The sequence below is a fragment of the Phascolarctos cinereus genome, unplaced genomic scaffold (assembly GCF_003287225.1).
Source record: "Phascolarctos cinereus isolate Bilbo 61053 unplaced genomic scaffold, phaCin_HiC Scaffold_726;HRSCAF=1367, whole genome shotgun sequence".
Taxonomy (NCBI): Eukaryota; Metazoa; Chordata; class Mammalia; order Diprotodontia; family Phascolarctidae; genus Phascolarctos; species Phascolarctos cinereus.
The window spans coordinates 173,708,771-173,726,572 of record NW_027556098.1 but is presented as its reverse complement, the minus strand read 5'-3'; the positions used below and the strand labels follow the sequence as shown (position 1 = coordinate 173,726,572).

The 17,802-nt window shown below is 38.5% G+C and overlaps 1 protein-coding gene across 4 annotated transcripts in view; it reads left to right on the top strand.

Annotated features, from left to right (window-relative positions):
- Window positions 1-16,971, top strand: part of IFT46 (intraflagellar transport 46) — a 31,060-nt gene extending 14,089 nt beyond the window's left edge. For 2 of the 4 annotated variants that reach the window (XM_020984792.2, XM_020984789.2), the window contains exons 3-13: window positions 2,879-2,958; window positions 4,526-4,678; window positions 5,221-5,357; window positions 6,186-6,260; window positions 6,613-6,706; window positions 7,402-7,530; window positions 7,954-8,075; window positions 10,193-10,259; window positions 10,695-10,755; window positions 11,895-11,980; window positions 12,415-16,971. In XM_020984792.2, coding sequence (XP_020840451.1) covers window positions 2,879-2,958; window positions 4,526-4,678; window positions 5,221-5,357; window positions 6,186-6,260; window positions 6,613-6,706; window positions 7,402-7,530; window positions 7,954-8,075; window positions 10,193-10,259; window positions 10,695-10,755; window positions 11,895-11,980; window positions 12,415-12,510 — 1,100 coding nt within the window. In that variant the 3' untranslated portion in view covers window positions 12,511-16,971. The remainder of the gene's footprint in view (window positions 1-2,878; window positions 2,959-4,525; window positions 4,679-5,220; window positions 5,358-6,185; window positions 6,261-6,612; window positions 6,707-7,401; window positions 7,531-7,953; window positions 8,076-10,192; window positions 10,260-10,694; window positions 10,756-11,894; window positions 11,981-12,414) is intronic. The other 2 variants (XM_020984791.2, XM_020984790.2) reach the window with 2 other exon arrangements.
- Window positions 16,972-17,802: the final 831 nt, after the last annotated feature.

Here is a 17,802-nt window from a genome sequence, read left to right as displayed (position 1 = left end):
TTTTCCCTTTTTACAAATAATTGATTGGTACATTGAAGAAGTCTAAAAATATGTGCAATGTTTAACACCTATGGATCTCCCATCTCCACAAGGAGTGGATTGGGATTATCTTTCTTTTATCTCTTTCAAGTCATGCTTGATCTTTATAATTTTGTTAATTCATTTAAAAATTTTTTAATATGTGGTTATTCTTTCTATTTATATTGTTATATTTATTGTGTATATTGTTTTCTTGTCTGTTGACTTCAGTCTGCATCAGCTCATGTTAATTTTTTCATACTTTTTTTGTATTCATCACACACATTTCTTTTTTTTTTTTGGTTGGGCAGTGGGGGTTGAGTGAATTGCCCAAGGTCACGCAGCTAGTAAGTATTGTGTCTGAGGCCAGTTTTGAACTCAGATTCTCCTGAATCCAGGGCCGGTGCTGTATCCACTGTCCCACCTAGCTGCCCCCATCACATTTATTTGTAACAGCACAGTAATATCCTGGCGGCTAGGTGGCTCAGTAGATAGAGCACTGATCCTAGAGTCAGGAAGATATGAGTTCAAATGTGGCCTCAGACACTTACTAGCTGTGTGATCCGGAGCAAGTCACTTAACCTGTCTCTTAATCCACTGGAGAAGGAAATAGCAAACCACTCCAATATCTTTACCAAGAAAACCACTGGGACAGTACGCTATAGTACACAGGATCACGAAGAGTCAGACGTGACTGAACAACAGCAATATCCCATTACGTTCATGTACCACAATTTGTTTAGCCATTCCCCAACTGATGGGCATCTACTTTGTTTCCAAAACTTTGTTATCACAAAAAGTGCTGTATAAATATTTTGGTATATGTAGGGACTTTGTTCTTATCTGTAGCTTCCTTGGGGAATAAGCTCAGTAAATTGAGTCTCTGGTTCAAAGGGTATGGATATCTTAGTCACTTGATTGGCATAATTCTAAATTGCTTTCCAGAATGGTTGTACCATTTCATAGCTTCACCAACAGTATATTAATGTACCTGTTATTCTACAATTCTCAAAATTGACTATTACCATTTTTTGTCTTTGCCAATTTACAAGGTGTGAAGTGAAACCTTAGGGTTGTTTTGATGTGCTTTTTTTCTTATTATTAATGATTTGGAGCATTCTTTCATATGGTTGTGAATAATTTGCAGTTCTTTTGAGAAATATTTGTTTTTATCCTTTGACCAGTTATTTTTGGGGGAATGGCTATTAATCTTATATATAAATATTTATTGTCTATATGTCTTAGATACTAAACCTTTAGCAAAGAAATTTGATACAAAGATTTTTTTTCCCCATTTGACCACTTCCATTCCTATTCTAGGTGCATTAATTAGTCTGTGCAGAAGGTTTTCGGTTTCATGTAATCAAAGTTATCAGTTTTATCTTTTGTAATTAATCACCTCTATCTCTTGTTTGCTTAAGAATACACCACCTACCCATAGATCTGAGAGGTATATGAATCTACTTCTCTTCTAATTTTTTTATAGTCTGATCATTAATATTAAGCTTGCATGTCCATTTAGAATGTATTATGGAATATGATGTTAAGGTGTTTATCTAAGCCTAATTCCTACCTGCTTTCCAGTTTTCCCAATAGTTTTTATCAAATAAGGAGTTTCTTCCCAGGTAATTTATGTTTTCCATTCTATCAAACACTGGGTTATTGAATCCTGTTGTTTCTGATTCTCTCTTGTCTAGTCTATTCCATTAGTATAGCTCTATTTTTAAAAAATTTTATTAATTTATTTTGATTTATCAGTAATCACTTCCATATGTTTTTGAGTTTAAAATTTTTCTCCCCCTTACTCCCCACCACTCTCCCCCAAGACGGCGCACAGTCTGATATAGGCTATTCATTTACATTCCTATTAAACATATTTTCACATTGGTGGTGTTGTAAGTAAAAATTAAAACCAATAGGAGGAACCATCAGAAAGAGGAAACAAAACTCAACAGAAGAGAAAAAAATAGCAATTCAACTTTCATAGTTCTTTCTTTGGATGTGGATAGCATTTTCCATCATGAGGCCTCTGGAGATGTCTTAGATCCTTGTATTGCTTGGAAGGGTTAAGTTTATCAATATTTATAGCTCTATTTTTTTTAACCAGTATCAGATGGTTTTGATAACTGCTGCTATATAATGTAGTTTGAGGTCTGGAAGTACCTTTCCCTTTTCATTTCTATTTTTTTTTCATAATTTCCCTTAATGTTCTAGATCTTTTTTTAAACAAATTTTGTTATTATTTTACCAAGTTCTATAAAGTAACCTCTTGGTAATTTGATTGGTATAGCATTAAAAGTGTAAATTAACTTCAGAAATATTGTCATTTTCATTATGTTGGCATAGCCTAGCCATGAGCACTGATTCCTCCAGCTATTTAAGTTGTTCTTTGTTTCTTTAAAGAGCACTTTGTAATTGAATCTATACAAGTCTCTTGTGTGCTTTGATAGATTGATCTCCAGATATTTTATGCATTTTGTAGTTATTTGGAGTGGGATTTCACTTTCTATTTTTGCTTCTTGGGTTTTGTTATTATTATATAAAAGTACTGTTGATTTTTTAGGGTTTATTTTGCAGCCTGAAACTTTGCTGAAGCTGTTGTTTCGTTTAATATCTTTGCTTAATCCCTAGCATTTTCCAAGTATACCATCACCAAATAGAGATAATTTTATATCCTCTTTACTTATCTTTATACCTTTAATTTGCTATCATTTCCAGAACTATATCAAGTAGTAGTGGGAAGAGTAGGAATCCTTACTTTATTCCCAATCTTTATTCCACATTGATTGAATCTTAATACATCTTAAGTGATGTTTGAGGAGGGTGGATATTAAAATATCTTTACTTTTCTTACTCTTAGGACTTCCTCGGTCTGCACGCCTCCCTCCCAAAACCATGGCTGACAACAGCAGTGATGAATACGAAGAGGAGAGCAACAAGGTACGTGCTAACTCACAGCTTATGTTGAGATTTCTGCTTTGATAGTCCATTGCTCACTGTAAAGTAACACCAGTATATTTGTCAGCATTTATTGATTGCCCTTTTGAGGCAGGGTAGGGAATCAAAGGCAAAGTGCCTTGAAAAGAGAATTTTATAAAACATAATTATGGGAAACAAAAGCCTAAAATTACAGTTGAATTTTTGGTGAAAAATTTCATACAGCTTGGACAAAAGGAGAAGAGTATGTGAAGATAACCTTACTTGATGGAAAAGTTCTTTAGTTTGGAGCCACTGAGTCCAGATACCTCTTTGCCTATTATACTTAGAGTTTAGAAAATTATTATATTCAGATTCAAGAAAAATAGATGAATATCAAGTTTCTCTTGAAGATAGGGAAGCAACAGGAGGACAGATCTACCCTGTGATTTGATTCAACTTTAGGAATTGGGGATAACCTTACTTAAACAATTTATGTATTAATGTTTAGGAGATGATCCTCAGTGTTTATTGTTAATGCCTCCGTTGAGCAGGATATACAGAGGTAAAGTAGTAAAGAATTTTTGTGAAAAAACTTTTAGCAATATGTCATTTCAAAAGCAGATTTCATAAAATTACATAAAGGAGAAAATTTCAGTATGGTTCAAGATGGTTCCACCATCTGCTTTAACTTCAAGGAGTGTATGGCAACTATATAGTGACAGTATAGCCATGAAACCATAATTTTTAATTTTTTTGGTTTGGGGTTTTACATTTATTAGATTGTGGCACTGTGAAGACATTTGGGGAAATTTTAAAAATTGCAATCAAAAGGTACATTTTAGACATTCTTCTGTTGCTTACAAAGTCACCAGGTCTTTCTTGCCCTGAAATGTGGAATCTATAACAAGTATTAATACAGATTAAAGGACTTGGATAAAGCACATAAGTTTGGAGAGATGGACTCAAGAGAAATGACCAAGTTTCCTAAGACAGTCACCCAGTTTTTGGATTACCTTCCTTCCTCTTGTCTGTTAACACTAAATGAATGTTTTAGGCTCTGTTGTCTTTCCAATACAATGTGCACCCTGAAGCAGCTTACAGTGTCTATTTTTAGTAGTTGTAAAAACAGCAGAACCAATTTTCCATAAGTCTTCCCTCTCCCTTACCCTGAAATTGTTATCTATGTACCTAAGAGAAAATTTAGCAAGTAAAGAAGTAGAAAAAATATATATTAGAATGTTCTAAGTAACTATAGACCACTGGGGCACAGTAACAGAATGGGCTCTACTGTGCCATTAGCTGTCATGCTAGTCGCTGCTTGATTAGAATAAGCCTTAGTTAGTTAATGTGTTTTGTATTTCTGTTTTTATCATTTATAAAGGAAAACCAAATCAAAAGCAGTTTTTATGTTGTTTTGTAACATATGTCACAATTTTATGTGCCAATAGGTACTTCACAGTCAAAGAAAGAGATTAATTAATTAAAAACAGACTGGATCCATACAGCAGTTAACCTCAATATAAGCCTACGGAAACTGAGATTTCAAAACCTACTTTTAAAGAGGGCTATTTGAATGGTCATCCCTCAGGTCCCAAGGGAGGGCATCCCACAGCCCCCAGGCCACAGAGACAAAGACTCGGACCCTGCCCCTCCTGCCCCTGCAAGCCCCAAGCGCCACCACGCCCCTTCCCGTGGACCTGACAGGGTGGGATGGTATATAGGGAGCCAGAAGCTCAGAAAGGTAGGTGGCAATGCCAAGGAGCAAACAATCTGTGATGTTGGGATAGAGCATTTAAGTTTGTGCATTTAATTACTTAAGGGGAGAGAAAAGGGAAGTATGGATAGGTTAAGCACATCAACTAGAAGGGAAGTAGCTGAACAAGTGACTGAACTGAAAAATCTACATTTTCTGGAACCTGCTGGTCAGGATTCAGATACAAAATTGGCTAAAGCTAAATAAAATTTGCTTGGGGCTCTTGGAAGCTCCTGAATAACAAATGTGGATAACATAGTTGTTAGAATCTTTGCCCCACCCCCACATCCCAGAAAAGGAATGGAAAATAGCAGTGAAAAGTGGGGACCCTGGTTAGAGCAAGAGACAGAGTAGAACCTGAGTCCTTCCTTCAGCCCTCTCCAGGGAGTTCTTTCCTTCCCCTGGTGATTTGGTGTTGGGGGGCGGGGAAGGGGGGAAGGACAGCGTTTAGAGGGAGGAGAGAGAGAAGTGAATACTATAAGGCCTTTGCTGCAAGTTCTCTAATCTTCTCTCTGTCTGCTCCTACTCAGGAGAAGAAAAAGGCAACCCAGATGGCCACTCAGCGTGGCTTCAGTGAGAATGAGGATGAAGAGGAAGATGATGATTCATCTGAAACTGACTCTGATGAAGATGATGATGATGAAGAGCATGGTGCCCCTTTGGAAGGGTAAGGAAAGATTCCCTATTGCTAATACCTAAGCCAGAGGAAAATATCCTCTCAAAATTATTGTGCCTTCTCCTCTTCAGGACCTGGAAAGACATCAGGTTAAAGGTGTGAAAAGAAGATCACTAAATCATAAAGAATACAAAGAAAAAAAAAGTTTAGAAAGGGAAACAAACAGGGCAATTTTGTTGCTACCTTATTAAATTTAACATATACTTTAAATAAAGCAAATTGCAGGTAACAAATTCACAGTGTCACATACAATCCTCTTTTTCATTCTTTGTATATTGGTATGTCTGTGTTCTTGTTCAAAGGAATTTGCAGTCCCTGAAAACACAATTGTCTGTGAAGTGATCTAGAAGCATATTTCATAAAGGGAAAAAAACAGCTATCATTAACTATTCACTATGGATAATTAACAAAATGAATAATCTATATGTGAATGGTCAAAACTGTCTATATGCTTTTAAATTGTTATTATTTTTTGCATCTGTCTCACTTCCCACTAACTGCCCTCTCCGTCCCCCATAGAAGCTTTCTCATAACAAGTAAGTGTAGGCAAACAAAACAGATCAACATATGAACATAATGGCCATATCTGAAGTATATGTCTCATTCTGCACAGATAGTCCGTCACCTCTCTGCCAAGAGACAGAAGGCATGCTTCATCCTCTGCAGAGTCAGTCTTAGAACAGCCTTGCAGACCCACCCAAGGATGGAAGGACCAGTTGAAGCAGTGGCTAGATTAGGAGTCCAGTGCTTTGTAGTTAGAGAGCAGCATATCCCACCACTCCTCCATGCTAGTCTTGAATATCTCATTCTTTCCTTCAGTGCCTATGACCCTGCAGATTATGAGCATTTACCAGTCTCTGCTGAGATTAAAGAGCTCTTCCAGTATATCACTAGGTAAGTAACCAGTTTATCACCAGATTCCTCCCCATTCCTAAGGGAGTTCATCCTTCCAGAGCATTGGGGTTCTTAATCTTTTTTATGTTTTGGACTCCTTTGGCTTCCCTTGGCAGAAGGGGTCTGGACCCCTTTGCAGAATAATATTTTTAAATGCATGCAATTAAATACATAAGATTATAAAGGACACCAGTTATATTATGCATTATTAATGTATAGTTATCAAAATATTTTTAGAAAACAGATTCATGGACCTCAGGTTAGGAACCCCTGTTCTAAAGTTTTATGATTTACTAATGTTAGTTAATTGCTTATGTTTATTTCTCTACCTTCCTTTGATGGTGTCTCTTAGGTATACACCCCAACTGATTGATCTGGACCACAAACTGAAACCTTTCATTCCAGACTTTATCCCAGCTGTTGGGGATATTGATGCCTTCTTAAAGGTACAGTTGAAAAATCTCTTCCCATGATTTTGTCCATCTCAGATATCTTCATTGCATCCAATCAGTAGTAATTATTTTGGTAGCCTAAGGTTCAGAAGCCTAAATCTCCTATCCCTGTCTTTGTCTGCTAATCAAGCTATTCTTTTTCCACCATTCAGGTTGATCTCAAAATCCACTTCTCCAAGAAACCAACCTAAACTGATCTAGCAAGAACTGATAATTTTCCTGACTCTGTTTTGACTAGAATTAGAATGTTTTTTCGCTGTTTCCTCTGGTACACACGCTATATTCCAATAATGGACAGAGTGACTTCCATTTATTTTTGCTGTTCACCTCAAATTTCACTTATTGCTGATATGTAATGCTATATGTAGGTGTGTATATATATAGTGTATGTGTGTATATGTATATATACATATATGTACATATATACACACAGACATACATATCCTACTTTTGTTATGTTGATGTCCTTTACTTATATATGTGTATTGCTGAGTCTGTTAAATTGTAAAAGGAATTGTGTATGTGTAGTTCTCTCTGTATAATATCTTCAGTAGCACCATACAAAAACAGTCTGTTACTTGATAATGATGATGATAACCTGAGTCTTTCTCCATCAGCTTTTTGAAAATATGTTTACTCCCTGTGCCTATTGGCTAGTTACCATTCCTCCTCTTTCTTCTCTACGTCAGGTGCCACGTCCTGATGGGAAGCCTGACAACCTGGGCTTGTTGGTATTGGACGAACCCTCGACAAAGCAGTCTGATCCCACAGTGCTTTCCCTGTGGTTGACAGAGAATTCCAAGCAGCACAACATCACAGTAAGGCACAGGCCTGGAAGGGTTCCCAGCCTATAGTGCTGAAGGATTGAGAGCCCAGTGGGCATTCACAGAATTGACTGACTGCCCCTGGGTTGGTTAGCACTGGCTTCAACAAGAATCTCAAGGCGAGGGGCAGCTAGGTGGTGCAGTGCATAGATCACTGGCCCTGGAGTCAGGAGGACCTGAGTTCAAATCCAGCCTCAGACATATGATACTTACTAGCTGTGTGACCTTGGGCAAGTCACTTAACCTCAATTGCCTTGCCAAAAAAAAAAAAGGATCTCAAGAGGGTATCCTACGAATTTACTTTGGCTGTTTACATATTTGCCCTTTTCATCAGCTGCCCTTACTACTCAGCAAAAGTTGTGGCTTTGAGGGAGACAACTATTGCCTGTAACTTCAACTTTTACCTCCTTTTTCTAGCAACAAATGAAGGTAAAGAGCCTAGAGGATGCAGAAAAGAATCCCAAAGCTATTGACACATGGATAGAGAGCATCTCAGAGCTCCACCGTTCCAAACCCCCAGCTACTGTCCACTATACCAGGTCAGGATTCCCTTTCCTTCCCAAAGTAGTCTTCTAGTCTGTGTTCTGGCAATCCTCATACCTTTATGCAGAGAGTAGGCATGGGGTTCAATCAATGCAATTCAATGAATATTTATAAGTACCAACTATATGCCAGGCACCAAAGAAAAATATCTAACCAAAGCCAACTGACATAGCAGTCTGATCACGTACACTAATTTCCATCTGTAGTCACCTACACCTCTGCTGAGAGAAGAAAAGCATGGTGTTCTTTTGACTTCCAATTCATTTTAATTTTTTTCAATTAACAAAAATCTTTTCCTCTACCATCTGCCCCGATTGGGGGGAAAAAAAACCTTTTGTAACAAATATACAAGTGGAAAGATGTTTTAAAATTAGCACATTGGCCATTTCTAATACATACATACATATATATTTATGTATATATACATATATATTTATGTATATATACATATACATGACATGTGTGTGTCTATGTATATATACATACATATGTTTCATTCTGTACCGTGACTTTATCACCTCTCTATCAAGAAGGCTAGATAACATATTTCATTATCATTCCTCTGGAATCAAGGTTGGCCATTGCATTGGTCAGAGTTCTTAAGTCTTCCAAAGTTATTTGTGTTTACAGTATTCTTATTATTGTATAAATTGTTCTTCTGGTTCTGCTCATCTCACCTCAGTCCATACAAGTCTTCCCAGGGTTCTCTGAAACCATCCATGTCATTGTTTCTTATAGCACATTAACATTCCGTTCTATTCATGTAGCATCATTTGTTTAACTATTCCCAAATGATGGGCATCCTCTCAGTTCCCAATTCTTTTCCATCATAAAAAGAGTTGTTACAAATATTTCTGTACATATGAGACCTTTTCCTCTTTCATTGCTGTCTATGGATTATAGACCTAGTAGTTGTATCTCTGGGTCAGAGTGTTTAATAGCTTTTTGGGCGTAGTTCAAAGTTGTTTTCCAGAGTGGCAGGACCAGTTCACACCTCTACCAACTGTGCATTAATGCACCTGTTTTCCCACAGCTCCTCTGCCAGTTGTCACTTTCTTTTTTGTCATTTTTGCCAGTCTGATGGGTGTGAGCCGAGGAACTCACGTTCTGATGGTGGAGGAAAAGAGTGCCTATAGAAGTTTTAACATGCAAGTCAGATAGAAAGTACAGATAGTCAAGATAGAGTACAGCAGCAAAGAAATGGTAACATATCTTCCTCACTAATGTTTCCACTGATAAAATCATATCATTTTCTGATGTTGAATCATCTGACAGTGCTAATTTGATGGTGAGAGTTTTCTTTTTTGGGTCTTCAGTAGCTGTGGCTATAGGACCTGCAGAAGCAGTTGCCAAGCCACATCTCCAGTGGGGTTGCTTCCCAAAATGATGACTTCAGGGCTGGTCTGAAAGCAGGATCTGGTCTAGGGGTGCTCTTAGGCCTACCTACGTATTAGTGTCAGTTGGTTAGCTTTTGGTGGCAAGGAAGATAGGACCCTTCTCTACAGTAATTGTTTCCCTAAATGATGGCTGGAAGGCCCAGGCCAAAAGCAAAGACCAGTGGTCTAGGGGCCACTGCTATTCCTAAGGCTCTCAGATTCAGGGTTATGGGCTGACTACTGGAATTGAAGAGGAGATTGTGGTCAAGGTAGTAGTGGTAGTTTTACTTGCTCTGCTGCCTCTGGTTTCTTCCTCAAGGTGTCCCATTGCCTCAGCCTTTTCTGATCTTCCTAGTTGTCAGTGCTCTCTCTTTCCTTAAGTTATTTTTTATTTACTTATTAACTTAAGATGTTGTAAACATGTTGGTGGAATTTAAACTCCTTGAGGGGAAGGGATCCTATTTTTCTTTTTGTTTTTGTATCCCTTGAACCTAGCACATAGTAACTACTTAATAAATGCTTGTTGAATTGAATTAAATTAACATTGGAACCAAAACTCAGGTCTTCTTTAAATCTTGGGTAAAATTAATATGTTTCCATTTGAGGAATCTTCCTCTGGGATTGAGCAAAGGGTAGTATTGGAAGGGGAAGATTCTTGATATCTTTTTCTTCTGTTAGACACAAATCTGATGTCATCAGTTTTTGCATCTTATTGACATTTGTCTTTGCCCTTCCAGGCCCATGCCAGACATTGACACTCTGATGCAGGAGTGGTCCCCAGAATTTGAGGAGCTTTTAGGCAAGGTGGGTAAAATCATAATGTACTGAGGGAGTGGGATATGTGCTAACAGGACTGTATTTGGTCATTAGTAGTGTTATTTTAGATTCATTAAAGGAGAGAGTCTTAAAAAAAACACTTATATGAAGTGCTTAGATAGAGAGATGGAGAGTCAGTGAAGGAGTGGTTAGAGAAGTAGGGATAGAGGCCAGGGGTGGGAAACCTATGGTTAGACCCTACTCCACAGGAGACTGGTGTCTTCTGAAGCCAAGAGGCAGGAGAATATCCAGCAGTAGGGAGGTATCAAAAGTGTCCTAAGCTACAGAGAGGTCAATGAGGATAAGGACTGAAACAAAGCCATTGGATTTACCTATTTGGAGGTCACTGGCCATCATTGAGAGCAGCAGTCTCCCCAAGCTTCAGTCCTTTGACTCATCCTCCACCTTCCATTCTATTTCTAGGTGAGCCTTCCCACAGCTGACATTGATTGTAGCCTGGCAGAATACATTGATATGATTTGTGGTAAGTTTCCACTATCCTCTCACTCCAGTTTCTGTAGCTTTTGTTTTTTTCACACCAAAATTTCAGAAATTCCCAACCCTTAATGAAGGGCTAGTACTACCTGTGGAAAATAACATCTTACCCCTACAAACTATTGTCTGTTACCTATGTGTCATTTGGAGTTGAGCCTAGATGCTGTTTGGTTAAAAGAGAGTGATTCCCACCCCACCCCCTCCACCCCATCCTGCTCCAGCCTCTGAAATCCATCTCTTCTGGAGTCATAGAAGTCATAAAATGGTTAAGTTCTTCAAAATATATGGAATTTTGGGGGCAGCTTGGCGGCACAGTGGATAGAGCACTGGCCCTGGAGTCAGGAGGACCTGAGTTCAAATCTGGCGTCAGACATGTAACACTCACTAGCTGTGTGACCCTGGACAAGTCACTTAACCCCACATGTCTCACAAAAAAAAAAAGAAAAGGAATTTTCCCCTCCAAGAAGAATAATGAATGTCCTGGAACATGAATAAATGAAAAAAAAAGTTATCAGGTGCCTGTTGTATGCTAGGCATGGTGCTTGATGTTAGGGATACAGAATCAAAAGTGAGATAGTTCTGCCTTTAAGAGACTTACATTCTAATAAGGGGAGAAACCACATAAAGGGTAGTGGTGTGCAGGGAAAGGAGATGGAGTCTGGAGAATCTCAGGAATGTTGAAAGGGCCTGAAGGGTAATCAGCTGTCACATCCTTACCAGAAGCCATAATCACTGTTCTCCCAGCAAGAGGTGGAAAGCTGGGGGTAGGAGATAGAAAGGAGTGGAATGGTAGGGTAGATGGCACAATGGCCTGATGGATATGAAGGCTCATCTAGAGATGGGAGGACATAATAAGTTAGGTGAGTCTGTACTTACTCTCCAGACAGCACAGGTCTGATGCCCATCCCCTTACCCCCACCTCAAGTAGGGTTCCAGAGCTGAGTGAATTAACTCCCCTAAGAAGGGGAATATGATCTTGAGAGGTCTGGTCCAGAGGATGCTGTTCCAAATGGGGAGAAGAAGGTATCATCAGTGTAGATGGCACGACATCCTCTGAGTTAAATGGATAAATATCCTATGACTTCCAGAATTGAGTTTGATCCTATTCCCAGCGATTTCTTATTTTAGCTATCCTGGACATTCCCATCTACAAGAGCCGGATTCAGTCCCTTCACCTGCTATTTTCCCTGTACTCTGAGTTCAAGAACTCCCAGGTAAGCATAGCACCAAGGACCAGCTGATGATACTATTGTGGAGAGAACTACAAGGCAGCAAAGACCCAGTGCTTCATGTACAGTTATCTCCATAAGAGTTTGCTGTGACAGTAGAGGATGAGTGTACACATCTAGGCCCAGCCTAGTAATTAATCCAAACACAAAAGAACAGAGACCAGCCAAGAAGGAGCAGTAGAGGGCGTTAGAGGAAGAAAATAGAGGGGTGTATCAGGTAAAGCTTAGCCAGAAGTCAGAGAGGAAAGCAAGTGATAGATGCTGAAACAAGGCAGGAAATAAGAAAGGAGTTCTTTTGTAACAGAGTTTGAAACAAACGTCTGGCTGATTTTGTAAGACATCACCAAAGAATTCTTTTGAGAATGAAGTGATGAGTTACTGGCATATCTCTAATATTCTCTTATTTTTTCTTTCCTTAGCATTTCAAAGCCTTGGCTGAAGGAAATAAAGCAGGCACTCCTCCATCCAATCCCACCTCCCAGGCTGGAGATGCAGAGACACTAACCTTCAGCTGAGCCCCCATAAGTCTTTCTGTCTCAAACCTCACACCTGGATCCTTCATCCCAGCTGAGAAGGGGAAGTTGATCTCAGCCAAGCTCAAATCTTTGCCATGGGCCATACTTCTACTCCAGGAAAGACCATTCATTCCCTTTTGTTGCCCTCTAGCAACTCAGAGAGAGGTCAGAGAGCACTGCAGACACTTGATAAAAAGTGCTTACCTATCTTAGCCTCTGTTTTCACCCCATCCCATATCCCTTCCCTCAGGACGTGGGTATTCATACTACAGGGGTTTGAGTTAGAAGGATATTCCATGCATCTTGGAATTTCAGAGACACTAGGGAATACAGATTGGGAGAGATGAGGAAACCTAATAGCTGTCTTATTTGCAATAGGAAGGACCTGTTATCTTTTTACTCATAGGGTTTATTGGCATAGAAATTAAAAATAAAATATTTTATCTGTTAGACTTTTTTTCTGTTTTAGGAAAGAGGAAATGTTGACTGATGACTAAGAAATTTGATGTATACCAAAGGCATTAGTAGCAGTTTAAGTAAACCTTTTAAATCCGACCTGGTACCCTCATTTTTCCTGAATGAAGGCTGTTGATAGCTACAACCAACCCTGCAACAAATTTTTCTCTTTGTATTTTTGACCCAGTATGTCAGGCCCAGGGGTACAACCCCCAGTTGTATCCTTGCTCTTTAGCTGGGTACCAGTGAACCTCTGGTATTAAGTCTGATGGAAAGGAAGGAAGCAGATATGCTATGGGAATAAAATGTTCCTTGAGGCTTTTATGAAAATTAGGAGATCATTCCAGGCTATCAGGAAAGTTGTAGACCCCCTATTGCCTTGGGTAGAGGTGAAGCCAGCAGCCAGTTACTCAGTTCTTGTGCCTGGACTAGTGTATCAGCCTCTCATATGATCTCCCTGTTCCAATTTATCTAACATATAACTGCAAGAATAATCTTCAGTTTCCAATGTATGTAACCCCCCAGGACATAACTGAGTGACTCCCTATTGCCTGCTTGCTTTGTGATCCTTCAGCAAATCACTTAATTGTTAATATTTCTCAGTTCCCCCTTCAGTAAAATGGGGAAATAATTTCTAATCTACCCATCTTGTAGGATTAGCAGTGAGGAAGAAAATGAAATAATATTAGAACAAACTTTTCAGTATCATACATATACATTCCATTTCAATAAGCATTAAGTATTTATTATTCAAATCAGTAAATATTTATTAACCATTTATATGTGCCAGGCACTGTACTAAGCACTAGGAATACAAATAGGAAAAAGACAGTCCCTGCCTTCAAGGAGCTTACTTTCTCATAAGGGAAGACAGTACACAAAAGGAAGCTGAAAGGGAGCCTCAGGGGTACCTAGCACAGGGACATGATGTTAGTGGAATCTGGAAAACAAGAAGAGTCAGTGGTAGAAAATGAAGTAACCTGCAATGAAGCCCTCTGCAAAGGAGGCTTTGGGGGGAGCTCATTGCTCTGCTTCTAGCCCTCCTGTCAGAGAGGGGAGGCAACGGGAGAGAGAAGTGTGAAGTATCAAACACTGAGTCAGGCTACAGAGTGATGAGCTTATGCTGGGAGAGCACCTCGGCACCAAGCAGAGCTGCTGATGGAATAAAAAGATTACCTGCTAAGGGGGTCCCTCTCATCTTCTTTTTCATTACTGCCCAACTTGGCCTCTGCTTTTGTCAAGCTAAGCTGACTTCAGTTGTCAGAGCTGGAACAGACGTAGAGTTCATATACTTCAACACATTTTGCCATAAGGAAACAGATTAGGGTACATGTAGTCTCGACTCCTAATTCTTTCTATTATACCGCCTTGCACACTTCACGCCTTCCCACCTCTGAGCTTTTATGGAAGCCAGTTCCACTGCTTAAAATGTCTTCTTTCTCTTCTCTGCTAATCCATAACCTCTTTTTTCAAAATACTTCCATGTTTCCATTACCTATGGTCATACTGATGACACAGCATAGTACAGTAATGAGGGATAAATTCTGAGCCAAGGACACAGGTTCCATTCTCAGGATTGTTGCTTATTAGCTAGCTGTGTCATTTAACCTCTCAGTTAAGTGCCTCAGTTTCTTCATCTGTAAAATAAAGGGATTGGATTAAATTATATTTAAAATTCCTTTTCAGGAATTCCCTTTCTAGATAAGGGTACTCTACAATAGTGCAGATTACAATCCTGCATTTTCCTATCCTGTGCAATTCTTGTCCATACCCTAACCTAAACCATCTGTTAGAAGCCTACTCATTCTGGGGACCTTTCTCTAAAGTCATTTTAACATTTTGTTGGTACCAGTGTAACAATTGGGCTCTCTCTGGCTGTTCTTTCCTCTTTATGTGAACATGATGACTTGTGGCATACATTTTCTGGATGATATCTTTTACATCCAAGGTGTTAGTAGGGAACAGGAAGGCTTTACATGCAGCATTTCACAGTAGACCAAATCTTAGTCATCACATAACTGACAAAAGTGGAGCAGGCAAAATCTTACTGTGTTCATTAGTGACTTTTAAAAAGCATTTGATTTGGTAGAGTACGTCATCAAGGTATGTCTCATGCACACATCAAAACTATGGAAGATTTCTTGAAAGTTATATAACCTTGTTCAATGACATTTCTGATCATGTATGTGAGGTGGGACATAAAATAGGGAGATGTACATTCATCAAATGTGTTCACCGCTCTCTGAATACCATAGTCCAAGCTAAAGGAGCTCCTTTGGATGGTGATGTCCTCTAGATGTTCCTGTTTGCAGATAATATTGTATTAATAGCATCAAGCCGCAGCACATAGCAGAGCCTCCTGGATAAAACCTATAACCTCTCAAAAGAGGGAGGCCTAACCATCTACATGTAAAAAGTGGGTGAAAACTACCTACTGTCCGGATTGTGACAAAGTTAGATGAACGACCCATAGAGCTCACTTGAATATATGCATCTTGGACAGACTCTGCAAGTAGACAATGAGTTATGCCCCAAGTTAAACATGAAGAGGAAAGAAGATGGGATTGTCTTGGGGAGTTTAGAAGACTTTTATGGCCCTCAAACCTTTTTTTTTTTTTCTGAAGCAGAGGTTTATCTTTTTAATGGAGGTATGTTTCAGGTAGCATTGTATGGCTAAGTCAGGGAACATTATAGCCGCTGAGGAATTAAAAATGAGTATAACAGAGGGCAATTGAGGGGTGCACGGTGGGTGTGAGCAGGGCATAATGTAACAAATAACTACAAAGTATGCTTAGAATAAAGGAGTCCCTAAAAGAAATATATGACTCAAAATGAAGATAGGCTGGTCACATGATGAGAGGGAAGGATTACTAACAGCCCATGCACTTCACTGGACTCCTTGAAATGTCAAGAGAATATGAAATTTCCCAGTATGTGCAGATTTCCTGTGATAAATCGGGGGGACACATTAGCAAGAATCACATACGCAGAAAGGAAGACATGGACGGCTTGCTATCTGCATTTTTGGAAGGAATGTCCACATTGATGCAATCCCAGCCATTTGCATATTTGAATATTATATCACTTTTAAAACTTCGTTTTTTAAAATTTATTAGGAACTCAACAAAAATCAACAAGCACAAATATTTCCATATACAAAGAATGGAAAAAGAATATTGTATAGGAAACCATGAGTTTCCATTAGTATAGCTTGTTTTTCTGAAGTATGTATTCAATTTAACATGGTAGTTTCATCACTGCCCTGCTTGTCTGCATCACCTTCTGAATATCTTGCTTTCTTCTGTCTTTTAAAAAAAGTTTCACTATGTCTTTTTTTTCTATTACTATCACTACCCTCCATGCCTCCCATAATCCTCCCTAACCCCCCAAGATAAAAACCTCTCTCTTATAATAAATCAGCATAATCAAACAACAAATTCGCATATTGGCCATGGCTGAAAATATGTCTCAGTTCTACACCTCTAATCCATCACCTCTGTCAAGAGGAGGGATTCATCATCAGTGTTCTGAAGTAATGATTGGTCATTGCATTGTTAACAATTCTTATGTCTTTCAAAGTTGGTTTTCCTTTGCGGTATTGCCATTATGTAAATTATTTTGGTTCTGCTCACTTCATTTTACATTAGTTCATACAGGTCTTCCCAGGCTTCTTTGAACTGGTCTCTTTCATAATTAAAGCACGGTAATATTGCATTTTACATTTACATACCATAATTTGTGGAACTATTCCTCAATTGATAGGCTACTGTCTTGTTTCTAGTTCTTTGCTGCAACAAAAAGCACTGATATTAGTATTGTGATATGAGTCCTTTTCAGGGGTGTGCTCTTGAGGTCCAATTGTTAAATTTTCAGTGTGATCATTTATACCTCAGAAATTGTCAAACTACCAGTCAGGGCTGGATTTATTGTTTTTGTTGATTGTCTACATTAAAAGTGTTGGAGAAAGTAATAATAATGCAGATTAAACTTAAAAGTCTACTGTAAGTAGTTTTGGTTTTTTGTTTGTTTGTTTTCACAGATCTGGTTGATTTACAAGGCTATCTGTGGGTCCCTGTTTGTTGTGTTTTTTTGCTTTTTACTTCTGGGGCATATACCTAAATAGTGATATCTCTGGTTGAAAGGTACGCACCGTTTAATGACTTCGGGGCATAATTCTAAATTACAGAATATGTGGACAACAGCTCCATAAACAGTGCATTAATAGGCCTATCTTCCCACAGTCCCTTCAACAATTGTCATTTTCCATTTTTGTCAGTTTGATGTTGTGGAATCTCAAAGTTGTCTTGATTCGCATTTTTCTTATTATTAGTAATTTGGTATATTTTTTCATATGGTAGTTGATAGCTTGTGTTCTCTTCTTTTTTGAGAGCTGTCTACTCATATCTTTTGTTCTATTGGGGAATAGCTCTTATTATATTTTTGCATCAAGTCTTTATGTATTGATATGTAAATATTCGTTGATACATACTGTTGCCAATCAGAACTATCAGTACACAGAGACATAGGAGGTAAGACCTAGGTTTATTAAATATATGATTCAGCATAGAACCAGAGTTCTTAATTAACTCAAGCCTTGAACAACAATTTCCTGAAACTTATATAGCATCCACATCAGAGAGAAAGAAGGAAAAGATTTAATTTTGGATTTATAGATGTCAGGAGAAAGGAATTTATAGTTGCCAAAAGGAGAAAGTAAATATTTACTTTCACTCATATAATTGTAAAATTTACACTTCAAAGATATGTTTGTTAAATATTTAGTAGGTTAATTGAGAGGAAAGAAGGTTTACATGTCAAAAGATAACTGAAGAAGAA